Source organism: Mycteria americana, chromosome 4 (assembly GCF_035582795.1).
Source record: "Mycteria americana isolate JAX WOST 10 ecotype Jacksonville Zoo and Gardens chromosome 4, USCA_MyAme_1.0, whole genome shotgun sequence".
Taxonomy (NCBI): domain Eukaryota; kingdom Metazoa; phylum Chordata; class Aves; order Ciconiiformes; family Ciconiidae; genus Mycteria; species Mycteria americana.
The window spans coordinates 52,369,433-52,384,791 of record NC_134368.1 but is presented as its reverse complement, the minus strand read 5'-3'; the positions used below and the strand labels follow the sequence as shown (position 1 = coordinate 52,384,791).

Sequence of the window (15,359 nt, the reverse complement as noted above, 5' to 3'; positions counted from 1 at the left end):
ATCAATGTTCGTTGTCGGAACTGCAGATGTGTCTTGTAGGAGAAAGAACGGTAGTGACTGTAATCCATTTGCCATGCGCTCTTTCAGTTCCTCCTCTGTTTTAACTGGGCACCCTCATCTCTACAGAATAAGCTTTGATAATCATTCTCGCTGGCATGACATGCATGAAATTATTCTTCATCTGAACTTCTGTAAATCACATGTAGCTGACTTATGGCATGAATTTGAAGAAAAGTGGTTTGGTTTTGTTTTTTCTATTTATCCCCAAAGTAGAGGGTGTAATGAGTGCAATTGCTGGGCCAGCAGTATTTCACTCAAAGCTTCCTGACAGAAATGTGGTTTTACCTGCTGTTTTGGATGTGGTGAACAGAATGAATGCTTTGCTTCACCTGCTTTTTTGTGTGCTACCTCCATGGTATGTATGCATCATTTTTTCCTCTTGTATGCTTAAATATTAATGGAGTGGTGGCTGGAGTATGATTAGAGTCCCATCTCTCAAGGCATAAAAGCGGTCGTAGACAAGAGGATATTTCCCTTTCGTTATGCTCCTTGTGGCTGTGGGACCAACTGCTTCTTGTGAATTGTAGCAGTTTATGGTGATTGCTTTGCTGAGACTCCAGTGCACTCCCAGGTGCAGAGGGCAGACCCCTGCTTAGCAGGTGAAGTTTGGGGATCTACTGTGATTAATAGTAGGAAAGGACCAGAGGGGAAGTGTCGTCCTACCAATTCTGACACCTAACATTCTGTGCCGCTTTGATCCTTTAAAAGCAGCTCTGCATTTTAATTTCAAATGGTTTGATGGAGTTTATTAATAGAAGGCTCTTTCTGGTAAAAACAGTGCAGTAATAATTCCCCTTTGAAGCTCCATCTGTGGCTGAGGAGATCATCAGCCCACCTTGGTTCAGGCAGTTTTCTGACATGAGACGCCGCTGGGGCTTGCCCTCCTCCTCCTCCTCTATGAGCCTGATGAGCAGTGTCTCTGACCGACTTGACTCTGCTCCAAACACCAAGCAGCCGCATCCCGACTCTAGCAAGACTTACCTTGTGTGCCGTTCTCGTAATCGAGCACCAGAGATACAGGGTAGTGGATGCTCAACGGGTTAGGAAACTGTATGGTGTGAACAGAATGAGCTGGTTTAGTCCAGAGAAGGCTGAAATGAGTCGGGACAACAGTCTCTCCGGTATCAAACCCTTGCTACAGAGAGAAAGGGGGCTGTGTCCACTGGGAATAGGACTGGAAATACTGGCGCTAAATGGTAGTGAGGGACGTGGAGGTTAGACACCAGGAGAGATGCTAACGGTGACGGTACTTAAGCGCAGGAATAGATTGCCTGGGGATGCTGTGGAATCTTTGTTACTGGAAGCTTTTAAGGTGGCTTTTCCCAGACATCTGTTGGGAATGACTTAGGGAAAGCTAAACCTACCTAAAGCAGAGGTGCAACTTAGATGACTCCTCAAGGCCATCCAAACTTGCACGCTTATGATTTTCTATATATGAAGAAGCAGTGAAGGTTTTTATGGTATGTATCCCCTTTCAGAACAGCAGCAGATATCTGAAAAGAGGATCGTAAAGACAGGCTGCTCTCAGTGGTACAGGTTGTGAGTACATAAATGGCTTAGTGAGGAGAAGAGTTACACCAGGCATATACTGACACAGATAAGAGCAGAATTTGGCCTGGGAAAGGCTGTTGTGTTTTGAACTCCACTCTCACGCAGTGTAGAGGATAGCAGACTTCAGTCTGATGCCTTCCTTCATCTAAGCCAGAAATTAAAAGCAAAGATAACAGTAACAGTGCCAAGGGAGGAGGGAAAGAAAACACAGATACTCAAGTATTGCATATTTAGGTACTAGTCCTTTAAGAGTCTCCTCACCTTCTACACTTTACTGAGTAAACTTTATTAAATAATTCTTTCCACTTAGTTAAAAAGAATTATTTCTTCTTCTACAGGAGAAGAATGAGCTGAAGAGATGTTTGCATTTTGTTCCAGTGAACTGAGAAGTAATCTTTCCCAATGCAAGTGAAAGCTCTGAATAGTTATATACTTGCTTCCAGATGAAGAGGGATACTTCAGGAACACAAGTTTTAAAATGCAGGCTGACTCTCTAGTCTTTTGTAGTGTTTGATCTGCCGCTGAATAGATCACAGTTGCAGGAAATACTCCTGAAACCTTTATAGCTCAAATAATTGTTGCAAAAGTTTTTCAGAGCAAGTGCTGGTTTCTTCCTTAGAAGAAACATTTTAAAATTCCCCAGCTAGGTAAAGTGCTGTAATAGATTGGAATTGAAGGAACGCTTTAGAGAGATGCTCACTGATAATTAACCACTTCACTAACCGCACGTCCTGTCACTCAATTACAGCCTTTGAAGGTGACCAGGAGAAAAGTGAAAGGGAGAAAACCCTACCCTCTTTCCACTACCTGCAGAGCTTGCTCTCGCTTTCTTTAAAAACTTCCTTGGAAATGAGTGAAGTTACTTCATTGCTTTGTGAATACACTCACACAAGATGGGGTACAGAACCGAAACGTGTGCTGTCTCTGGGGCTATGTGTAACGGAGTGGGAACTCGTGCTGTTCGTGATGCTAGAGGGTGGCTGGTCCTGCAGTTCTGTATGGGGGACTTCTAAGACTAGGATAAATAACTATGGTTTAGAGATTGCTCTTTCAGATAATGCAGCATTGAATTAGCTGTTTGCGTGAGTGGAGAATTATTTTAGAGGGAACTTATTTTCCTCCTTTAATTTTGTCTCTTAGGAAAGCGAATATATACTCATGCAGTGTGTACAATAACTTCTTTTGGAGTTCATCTCTACTAAAAATTTTTGTAATGTGGGAATGTGATTATGATATCCAAGCAGTTTTAAATAAGGTATGGTAAAATAACTTTACAGCTTTGACTTGGACCATGCTGTTTAAAATCCTCTTTACCAACTTAATGGAGCCAAATCCAAACAAGGTTGCTCATTTCTATGCTGACTGCAAAGCTGTTGTGTACCATTGTTTTAGTTAATGTGATCAGCCAAGATCATGTATTGTTATGTTCTAGTTTTATTTAATGAAGACAAAGCTCAGGTATCATCCTTGGAGGTCATTCTTGGTGATGGATTCATACAGATTGGAGAATCTTCCATTGCTGCAGGGGGACAGATGGGTTTAGCTAATCCCATGGAGCTGCTGACAGATGTAGGGCCAGGCTGTTCTTAAAGACTCCTAATTAAGGTGATTCCTTTAGGATTATATAAACCTAGTTCACTTATGCTTTCCTGACAGGTTCCTTCGTCTTTCCTTCCTATTCTAGAATGTGATCATTCCTGCTGTTTTCCTCTGGGATCTCCCAACATCCCCAGCAAAGGGCATTGTGTAGACTGAATTCTGTATTTGGAAGGCACCCTTGGGCTAGATTTGACCAAGCAGATTACCTCACAGGCCTTGTTAATACATGAGAGAATGGCTTGCCTTTTTTGCAGTAACATGGCTTTGCTGGCTTATGTTATTCTTTGACTTTGTAATTCTTTTCCGTGCACCATTTGCCCTTCCTCTTTGATTTGGTGAGTGCCTAAGTGCAGCGTATTAACACCTTTTCCTGTTGAGCTGCATCTTATTTATTTCAGTCACTTATTCAGTTTTGTCAAGGTATCTTTGAATTATGTAGTAAGAATAACAAAAATAAACTCGGGCTGTTTATTGTTCCTTCTTAATGCGTAAGACAGAGCATACAGTTAACTGCAGTCCTTGATCCTTCTTCCAAATCCTTATTGAAAATAATGGTATTACTGGACTCAAGATTTCTGTGAAACTGCACTCTGATACTTCAATTTTGATTGTAAATCACGTAAATCACGTAATCACGACGTTAATAAGTGGATATTGTTCAAGCACATCAGTTACCTTAAAATATTTTTATTGACCTATGCTTCTCTGCCTTGTTCAGGAGAATGTCAAATGAGGCACAGCTGTGACCACATCCCCCTGATGTGACATTTAGTTAGCATGTATCATTCCCACTATTTTGCAATTAGAATTTACTTCAGTCTTTCTAAATGGCAAGCTCTAGCTTTTTCTTTCCCTACCTGTGGAGTTTTCAATGTCACCATAGATCTGGGAAGCTGAACAGGATGAAGCTGAAAGGACTGTGTATTCTGGATGCATTTACATGCGTTACTGATGGCAAATTGACCCAGTCCCTAGGCAACCTGTTATTTTAAGTCACCTGCTATTAACGCGCGTGTCCATCACTTTAGAGCTTGTCTGACCTGGGCAATGAGCGGGTTCTGCATGCAATCCGCATCCATTTATCAGCAAACAACAACATACCAGCAGCTCTAATTAGGTGACTTTACCAGCCTGGTTAATGCAAAACATGAATCTGAGTTTGAGGAAAGTTGATTGCTCACAGAAATGTTGCTGTTATACTCTGAACTGAGTTGATTGTAAAGATTACTTTACAAGTAATACTAAATGGGGAATTTTAAAGGAAGGAAACAAAAATATACAGAATCTATGTTGTATTGAAATTTGTTTTTCTAGGCATTTACAACAGTTTGTAAATTGTTGTAAACAGCCAGTATTTCCAGCTATTTATAGACACCAAGATGGACCTGTAACCACAGACACTTAGACAGTCTTCACGTTCGTTCCCCTCTCCATAGGCCTCAGTCTTCATCCTTTTCGCTTTTGTCGTTGCCAACTGAAGGGCATAAAAACACGAATCAAAATGCAGCCCGTAGCACTTGCAGGCACTATGTTAGCCTTTCACTGGAATCGTGCTATCGTGCTGACATTTATTTGTTTAATTAAATGTCTCTTCTTCGCTTCCACTCTCCATTTAAGAAGGAGGGCAGTAGTCCCATTTCATTATTGGTACTCTAAATGAATTGTGCACTGCAACAGCTACTTTCCTTCACACATAATGGTTTCTCATCATTTCCTTCACTTGGGTGTTTAGTTTAGGGATAATTAAAACAGTTTATTTCTTTCTAGCTAGTGCACAGATATGTCTCCTCTCTGTATCTCTGGAGTAAAATAAACTGCTGCTAAGGCTTTGTCATTCACAGCTGAGGCTTGGAGGCACTGACTATTGCAATGAGTGAGCGTGAGCTTTAGAGCATCCTAAACTGACCCGGCAACTCAGTTATAACCAGTCAGCTCCACATATTTAATACCTTAGGACTAGGAAAGTAAATAAATTGAGGCCATTTTAGCATTTCTTTGTTTTGCATGTTATTGGGAATTTGCTCTTTTGTTCAAGGATTTTTCTCCCATCGGATATTGGGCTTTATGGTCAAAATACCTGTAAAAAATAAGTTACCAAATGGAGAAGACAGTTCTTGTTCACTTAGGTCCAATATCCAGCCCCTAAGTATCCTGGTATTTGGTGGAGAAGAAAGAATACAAATTATTTTCTTTTCAAAGGGGAATTTTAAACCCATCGGCACAGCAAATTGCTATTCAGCTTGTAGCAAGAGGTGAATTTGGACAGTATGCATAACAGCTGCACTGAGGGTATACAAAAGGAATCCCAAAATTTTTCTTTAAGCTCCACCTTATAATGACTGACAGTTCCTGAAGAAAGTTCTTACAGGATGCATAATACCAAAATGAAATGGGTTTAGTCAGGCTGGAGGGATATTCAGTTACCAGCTGTAAGGGCTTAAGGCAGCCCTGCTATAGGTTTGGGATGCACTAACAGGCATGAGACCAACAGCTTTAGGGATAAACAATTTATCTCTAAATAATGGCGTGGTAATAAAGACAGATTAGTAGTACAATTATCCAGACTGTAACAGCAGCAAATTCAATAATTCACTAGTACTGGGCTAGACTTAATATCCGGGCTCGCAAAGATGTGCATGACCATGGCTGTCAGGCGGGAAGCAGGCATGGCTGCTTCTCTGGACGAGCTACTCGGACCAGTTGATGAGCTCGGGGAATGCCAAATCCCTTTCTGTTGTTGAGTCAGGAAAGCCCTGTTTAGGCTTGTTCAGCAAGCATCACATCCCACCTCTCGGCCAGTTCTGTCCTTGGTGTGCACAGGGCTTGGAAATACAGTGTAAGGCAATACTACCCTTACTCCAATCTATCAGTACATGGTAATTTTGCAAGGTAATAATGCTATTGGATGTGATTTTTTTTCATTTTCTTTTTTTACATTCTTATTTTAATTTCAGGCTCCCCCAGGTACCAGCTGGTGTGTATGTGCAAGAAACTGGACTATGTTAAAAATGTTTTGCATGGAACACTTCATTGGGGGTCTCAAAGGTCTTTCCAAAAGAGACTTTAAAGGTCTTTACAAAAGAGGCATACCAAAATTATCTTGTAAACCAGCTTTTTCCCTATTCTAGTTCTTTTTCTGTTGTGCCTTTTATCTTGATTCACAGCTAGTCAATAATTATAAAACACTCAATAACAGACTGGCAAGTGATGTGGTGTGACCAGTGCTCATTGACTTTATAATAATCTATTTTGTTGAAATTAACTGTGACTTCTCATGTTACATTAATTTGTTAGGTGTTTGAGGCACCTTATTTTTATTTATATAATTGGTTGTGGACAGTAGAGCTTTCTACTAGAGAAACAAGCCTCCCACAATATCTGCATGGGAAATTTCATAGAGGTCTCGAGAACAGACAGAAAATCAGCAAGTGTGAAACAGCATGAATGTGAAAGTTTATGGGGGGAGCTTATCAATTTGTATAAATACCTGATGGGGGTGGTGGTAAAGGAGATTGAACCAGACTCTTCAGTGGTGCCCAGTGAAATGGCAGGAGGCAGTGGGCACTAATTGAAACGCAGGAAACTCCATTTAAACGTAAGAAAAAGCTTTTTCACTGTGCAAGTGGTCAAAGAGTGGACCAGGTTATCCAGCGAGATTGTGGAGTCTCCATCTGTGGGGATGGTCGAAACCCAGCCAGGCACAGCCCTGCGCTAGGTGACCCTGCTCTGAGCTGGGAGGTTGGACTAGCTGGTCTCCGGAGGTGCCTTCTGACCTCTGTGATTAGTGGAAGTGACTTCCAGGGTGATATCCTCTTGCCAGTGTAAACGTTTTAAGAGCTGACACTTTGATAGCCTGGTTTATTTATCACAGAATATGGAATCACGCCAGCAGGAATTAGTCTCCAGTAATCATGAGAATATACATGACTGTAAGACTCCTTCAGCATTCATAATGGAAAGAAAAACCATGTTACTAGCCAGAGAGATAGTAAATTATAATGCTTAGATAACTGCTAAATTACAATTACAATGCTTCCTTTTGAAGTTGCTTTTGTCCGTGACTTGAGGTAAAATAATTTATTTCTGATGGCAGTAACTTGACTGTTCAAAGACACGTCACCGAGAGGACTGAATGCACGCTCCTGAAGGTGACCGTTTTGCCGCACGGTACTGCCCTAGGTGTGGTACCATGAGCAGACCACTTGGTCTGTTTTCCATGCGTAGAGGATCTTAAACAGTTTCTCCCCTTCCACCAAGAGGGTTATGAGGTGGGAAAGAGGGTGAAGGGAAAGAACAGGGTGTGATTTTCACCAAAAACACTGAACTAAGAGAAACCCATTTGGTGATGTTTTCCTGCTAAAAGGAATAGGCCTGAAGTTTTGGCAAATACTCTATAATTTAAACAGGGACAGGTCTTCAGGAGACCTTTTTAATTAGTTTGATGAAAATTTTGTTGCAAAAGTGGGTCATTTCACACTGTCACACACATTGCTTAGCAGGATTCATTCCCACAGTAGAGGAGGAGGAGTCAACATTTTGGAGCCATTGCAGCAAATAAAATAGGAAGTTCTACTTCCCATCTTATTTTTGCTGCTCTTGTATACCAGTTATTTTATACCTGTTTCTTGAGTCAGAACTGGCGTCTGGAGTCATGCAAATGTACCACGTTAGAATGATGGGCCACTGGCTCCCCTTCGTTTATAAACTGACATAAGTTGCTCAACTTATGAGCAACAGTGTGATTTGGGAGGGCAGGCGTACACCGTAGCCCTTCATTCTCAGGGAAGGTGTGGGTGGGCTTGCAAGGTAGCCTGGTGGCACGTAGGTTTTGGGCTGTACAAGTCTGATAGTCATGAAGCTTTGTCAAGGCAGGCAGGAGTGCTGATAGCACAAACTGATGCCACGGTTGGTAACTGGGAAGGGCAACGTGGTGTGCTCTGCTCTGGCTAGCTGCAAAAGCTTGCTTTGCATAGCATGGGGTCTGAGGGCACAAGACTTTCTGGAGAATGCAGAAATACGAGTCTTACCCAGAGTGTCCGTGCTTCAAACCAAGACATAGGCAAGCATTTGCTTTTTCTTAAGGGAAGCCTCAGCGGACAAGCAGATGTCCTCACCTCACCATTCTTTTAACACTTTGTTTATTGTGTGAGTTGTAATTTTCCCTCTTTAAAGTGTTTTCCCTGCAAAAGAGCTCATGCTCCTCAGTTAAAACCTGACTTCATCTCTGAGAAGCTTTTGTTTAGCTTTTCAGATCTTCTAATAAAAAGCTTTCCCTCTGGAAATGCCCTTCTATATGGTTTAAAAATAGAAGTGGCAGCTTCAAGAGAAAAATGTGCCTTTCATACTAAGACAAGAATTGGTCTATTGGGTGTTCTTCCTCTTCTGTAACTGAATTAGGATATGGAATTATTGATCATGAGAACGTAAAATTGCATTTCTTCATTTTAAAGGAGGTAAATAATGATACAAGGTGTACCTTAGATGGTTCTGTGTTACTGGGGGTGGTTGTTTACTTTTGTGATATCCTAACTTTGGAGGAGTGGTACATGGGAAGCAGAGGGAGCCGCCATTTAAATTTGTGGTCACCTATGCTATACATTTACATGTAACAAATGTGACCTTGAGTAATGTCATTCTCATCTGCACTGCAGTGACACCAACATGAAAGGCGGTGTTTGTATTACTGTTTGCAGCTGGACAAAGGCGATAAGCCTTCCCCAGGCAAAGAGTTCCCTTGATGGTTTGGTATGGCTTATGATTTGCTCCATTTGAAAAAATATTGGTGGTGTGATTGATGTTGTATTTTACTAGTGCTGCTGGTTGTTTTATTTGAAGCTGTAGAGGAATCTCCATCCTGAACTTGCTGAAGGAACCTGGGAAGATGATAAATTCAGCCTTTTTTAGGCATTGTGTCTCTCTAATCCTGATGGGCAGTCCAGACCCGTGGCAGAGGTTCCTAACAAGAGCTTTGAAGCTCTTCTTTGAAATTCAGCAGGCAAATCTTTTTCTTCGTTGTTACTAATGGTCCTGGCAGTTTCACTTGCCATCTGTTTTCCTGCTACAGATAACATTAAGCTGCGTGCTTTCCTTCTCGTGCAACCTCAAGACTGATTTTGGGCACAGTTTTAGTTAATGTACCGATTGTTAGCTGAAGCTGTTCCTTAATGATAGGGGGAAGCAGAAATTAAATTATATTTGGATTAAACAGGAGAGCAGTAGACTGGAGCTGTAGGTCCTTAGAGCTGATATGTTAGATCTAGTGCACAGTAACAGCTTTAAAATTTGCATTGCACACACTATTTAGCTATTTCAGTCAAAGCTGATAGGGATTGAGCTACTTCTTATAAAAGTAAACAGGCATACATACTCCTAAAAATGTGTTTAGAAGCTAAGGTAATTAAATATTGCACATCATATAATCTTAGGAGCTCTAGTGTTTTGATAAGCCAGGGCAGAACTGTAATTGGGCCCAGTTGTTCTGATAATTTCATGCTTGAAAAGTTACCTGTCATGTTGAACATCCAAAATGATTAGTTCTTCTGGAAGACACAGGCCTAAATAAAGATATTAGTAACCTTATTCATCAATGTCCCTTGACTTTTGGAATTTGTCCGTGTTATTTACGCCACCGAGCAGCACAGGGTGTTAACTGATAGCAGGCACATGCATGGAGGGAACTCGGCAGAATAGTCGGCATTGATTCCACATGGACTATGCTGTTTGCCTCTAAAGGAAAAGGATACCTGGCCCCACTGAGAAGCAATGGGACCAGATATCTTCATATTGGACCTTTTAATAAAGTCTGAAGTAAGAGCTAGAGAGAAGAATCCACATTACGGAAATAAATTCAGCACGTCATGGACTTTGATGATGAGGGTGAAAAACATGTGTTACACGCACACGCATCAGTGCCAGAAGAGGTGACCGAACCAAGGAAGAACAGGATTTATATCTGGCAGATAAAGTCACAATTTGTGCATGGAGAGATGCAGCAAGTGAGGAACAGAGTATCATGACTACGGTCACCTGGTTAAACCACAGAGGGAGCTGACACGTGGCAAACGGTGAACAGAAGGAGCATGATAAATGCACCTGTTTTGCCTATTATTTTCTATTTTGTGTTAAACTCACAGAGGTGAGTTTCAGCTTTAGCTTCTCTCATGTTCATTTTATCTATATCCTATATTTAATTTAGCATCACTATCCTAAAAATTGCAGACTTCGAAGAATCACCTCATTAGTCCGATTCGTGACTGACAATTTTGTATTTCTGTCTACGCTACCAGCCTGCAGGGGCTTTTTTAAGTGAATTTCTTCCTGAGTGTCTGTAATTGTTTTTTAGTGCATTTCTGTCTAGATTGGCAACTGGTATAAATCAGCATAGTCACAATAGTTCCATGGAGCTAGTCTGCCTGTTTTCATATCAGTTTTCTTACAGTTCAGGATGAACTCCAGCAGTCTTTGTTCTGGCAAAACTCATGTTTCTTCTCTGCGAACTTCTGTAGTAACAACTACTACAGGAATTGGTCCAATTGGAATGTTTTTTTCCTTTATAATTTGTGTTTGTTTCAGATGGTAAATAGTATCTATAGTTCTAGGACAGCACTTAAGTAAACCTACTCAGCAAGTTATTCCTTACACCATTGCAAACCCATTAATTCCAAGACGCTCTTATGAAAATTGCTATATAAAATAGAAGTGCTTCTATAATGGTCCATAACAGATGCCCAGAAAAAAAGTGTAAGGAGCTGGGTATCAGGTAGTGCCATGTATCATATACTAATACTGCATAGAGTAACATGCTGGTTGACATAAGAAAGCATATAGAGGTGTGACCCATCAAGAGGTGTGTCTGGATACTACCCAATTCTTTTGGCCTGCTTTTACAACTACTTTTGCATGCCTGTGACTGTATTCCCCCAAGCAGTTAAACAGAAATTAATGTGATAACCTACTTAAACAATTTGTGTGGGACTGTGTTTCCCAGATCGGTTTCTTAAGGAGCAAAAAACTGGTTTTGGTTTGCTTCATGACTTGACCAAAGCATTTTCTGTGGGATTAAAATATTTTCCAAAGATATTCAGCAACTTGGTGGTGGTACTGTTCTTTTGTTCCGGCTGACTTCTTGGCCTGTCCACAGCAAGAGAGAAATGGGGCGTCAGCACTTCAGCTATTCAGAAAGATGATAGTAGTCATTCTTGTGGCTATCCCTGTGGAACATGGAGAAGACCTCTCTGGAGCTGATGTCCTCCAGTTCTTCACAACCCCTGGCAACATCCCGCAACCAAAGGACAGGCCAAGAAGTCAACCGCTGACGGGGAGGAAAGATGCGCTTTGGCATAAATGATAAGGCAAGCAGTTACAGTCTGTCACTTTTCTTTCCCTGTTTTAAATGTAGAATGAAGAAGGTTTCCTGCAGGAGGGAATGGTGAATAATACAGATGTTCCTGTGGATCCTGAGAATGAGGCTTACGAAATGCCTCCAGAGGTAAATCTGTGGTGTTTGCTGTGAATGCACGCAGGAGGAGGGCACAGGAGGGGGCTGCACGCTCGAGTTACGTTAGCCTGGCACAGGCTGATGCTGTGAGCTGCAAGGGCACAGCAGAAATGCGGTCTCTTTGGCCAAGATCTCCCAGAGGTATAGTGCTGGGAATCAGAAAATCCGTTGCTTTCTTGATAGTAAGGAAGCTTAACAGGAAAATACTGTGTGTGTTTCAAAATACTTGTGCCTGGGTTTCTGACTAATCCACAGTAATCTTGTATTTTTTTCTTATGTTTGATAGGGAATATGGGAAAAACTGCATCTTCATAGTTTGTTTCAATAGCTTGGCCATTCATCAAAGCATCATGCTTTGTAAAACACGATAATTCATTATTATACTCTTTAGTTAATGCAATTATGGGAGTAATTTATTTTGTTGTTTTTCATGAACCTGCTATCTAAAATATAACTACAATGTCTGGCATGATGCATTGGTACTTAGAGTGGCAGTTTTACAGTAGTGCAGATAATTAGGCTGAAAATGTATAAAAGAGGTATAAGAGAGGTATAAAACATTTAGGCCACGATCCAGTAAAAGACTTAAAGGCACGCATGATTGCTAACACCTTGAATATCACTGAAATTATGGGGGCTGCTCACATACTGGTAGTTAAACACACATTTAAATGATTTACTGACTCGTATGAGTATCTGCAGCACCTGGTATGCTGTTCAGCCCAGAGGTGGTAGTCCTGCCTCTCCAAGGGAATTGCCATGGATGGCCTCCTGAGTTCCTGGCAACATCAGCTGAATGATGTGTTAACTACTGTAAAAGCCTAATTCTCCTGTAAATACCACAGCTGGTAAGGTACGGTATCTGGAAGATGTGACAAAATAATAATAAATGGCAAGAGCCTGATCACATGAAAATCCATAATATTTTGGCATTGAATCCACTAGGACTAGAACAAGCAGTGAAAGTAGGATGTATTCATCTAAAATACTAGTAGGGCTGACTTCTGCTCTCCTCATTAGGAAGAGTATCAAGACTACGAACCTGAAGCATGAGAGTCCTTTCCTTCCTTTATATCTCCTGACATCTACTAACTACTAAAGACGTGCCATCCTGTACAAGTGCTGAGTTCCAATGTGCCCAGTCGTAAAATTTTTTTACAGTTTTTACGGTGTATTTTGAAGTCTTCCATCAGCAATGATTGGAGTATCTGTGACTGCATCCACCTTGTTTCAGCATTTCCCTCCTGCTGAAATGAAAGCTGGTTGGCAGGGTCATTGTTGTGCTGTGGATATTGTGGCTTCAAGTTTAAAAGTGAAAAAAGAAAATATTAAATAAAAACACCTAAGTGTCTACCGCTTATTTCTAACTCTGTACATGTTTTGTTGATAGGCTGTCAGTAATTTGATATTGTTTATGATACAATTTTTATTTGTTTCCTATGACTATTCTTTCTGTGCAGAGATGACTTGTTGTGAGAGCTTTATATATATGTGTATGTATTATACATATAAAAAAAAGTAATTGAGCATGAACTATGCACCTATAAATATTAGCTGTTGAAATTTTATTGTTTTGTGATGTGTTTTATTAACTTGTGTCTGTAAATAATGGTGTTCAACTGAAGCAAATAAAATGTAACCCATTAAAAATGAGTTTCTAAATTAGTGATGATTTATAATGCCTTCTTTCCTGTCCAAAAACCCCTGTTAAAGCATTCAGGTTGTGTTGCTTCCTGTGAAGGAACTGGAGGAACAAAACCAGCAAATGGAAGCCCAGTCTATACAAAAAACAGGGTGAAGAATGTGAGTATCAGGGCTGGTACCTCAGCTGGAGTAAATTGTTGACAAATTAGATTCATTTGTAGTGCCATTAATAATGGGCTGCAGCAGATTATCAGGAAATCGTGAGGCCCTTTGAAGAATTACTGTTTCAAGGTTGTTAAACTGCTGGGCTATACAGAAGAGTGACGGATTAGTTGCAATCAATTTGTCTTGTATAAAATGCCATTTAGCAAAAGGACAGTCTACTGTCTGTTTTTAGACACGGTAATTTTAGTTACTATGTTGCCTGGATACTTTTCCATATAGTAAAAAGATTTAAATGTGAGATGTTTTTACTTCTCATGTTTTATTGTCTGTTATTTTGGATCAAATGTTGCCTTTAACCTGAATGATACAGTGTGGTTTTGTTTAAGGTTCTCTAATCCTGCGTAGGATTTTGAACTTCCCTTACAGCTAGTCTTTCCAGTGCTCTGGGGCATGGATCTTAAAACAGGTAAATATCATTGTCTGGTTTTGTAAATGGGGAAACTTAGGCACAGCCACATAATGCGTGTCACTGGTGTGTACAAAAAGAGACCCAAAACCCTGGAGGCTGAACTCTCCAACTTGTTCTTGAACTGAGCTCCTTTCTGGCTTTCTGCAACCTTTGTGGTATTAGCATGCCCAGTGTGGAAGAGATCTTTTCAGCTATGTACCCATTCCAGCTGCATACAGTAGGAGCTGATGGTGTAGTACTGTGAGCCCAAATCACATAAACATATTGGTTTCACCATGCTTAGAAAACCGGTGCTTCAATTTCCCATGTCATCCCCCAGTCCCAACCACATATTTCTAAGGAATTTAATTTATTTCAGAAGAATTGCTATCAAGCTCTTTTTTCAAAGCAATTAAAAATCCCCTTGATCATTTCAAACAACTTGCGGATATTTTCATCAATAGTTAAATTGCTTAATGGAGCCCAAAGTCCTGCGCTCTTTTGCAGAAATCTTTCATGATAACCTGCAACAACGCACTAACAATTTGCAGTCTCCTTCACAGGTGGTGTGTCAAAAGAATCTCTTGACCTGGACATCTCTACTGTTAAAATTAATCTTAATGCCTCAGTGGGAAATCTATTGATTGCATCCATGGAAAATTAATATCAGGACAGGGCACGATGTCAGATACTGCTTTTATAATTATTAATGTTGTTCAAGGATCTTTCTGTTCTAGTAGAAGGATTTAGGAAGAAAAGCCCAGTGCTGTAGTGTGATTTTTTTTTTTTTTTTTCTTTTTTTCCCCCCTCCAGCATGCCAGTAGGGACTCATCCACCAAAAGCAACAACTGAGAGCAGTCAGGTGCCTGATACTTCAGGAAATAGCCCTGGAAATAGCAGCCTAAGTAGAATATGTATTTCTGTTGTTCATCTTCTCTTCCACAGCCCACGGGTCTTGATTGCTCTATTGTTTCTCTATTAGGGAATCAAATTAAACTGTTTGGTTGCTCACATGCTGCACATAAGTCGTGCACTTCTTAAATAAGCTGTGGGGAGCAGTATGTCATAAAAAACAGTAATAAGAATAAATTGACTCCTGAGACTTGCCCATTGTCTCTGAGCATGTAGGAGTTAATTATTTTCTTTTGTAGGTTAACATCAGCAAATCATTTAGCGTTTTCAGGTCATTTAAAATGTAGCATAGGTGATCAGTTTAGTTCTTGTGCCTCTTGCAAACATGCCCTCAGATGGCCCCAAAAGTCCATGGGACCCCTGGTTACTATGGCAGCACCGTGGGATGCTCTGCTCTGGTAACAAGCTGCATTTTAATTAGATTCCTTAAGGGCTGTCTGACCATCCTTTCCAGGTAAACTAAATGCCATTTTGTCTTATTTC

At 40.6% G+C, this 15,359-nt stretch overlaps 1 protein-coding gene across 1 annotated transcript in view; it reads left to right on the top strand.

Annotated features, from left to right (window-relative positions):
- The window catches only part of SNCA (synuclein alpha), a 70,129-nt gene extending 56,790 nt beyond the window's left edge, over positions 1-13,339 (top strand). The window contains exons 5-6 of the mRNA XM_075500577.1: positions 11,609-11,698; positions 12,728-13,339. Of these exons, the coding sequence (XP_075356692.1) occupies positions 11,609-11,698; positions 12,728-12,760 (123 nt within the window). The 3' untranslated portion in view covers positions 12,761-13,339. The remainder of the gene's footprint in view (positions 1-11,608; positions 11,699-12,727) is intronic.
- Positions 13,340-15,359: the final 2,020 nt, after the last annotated feature.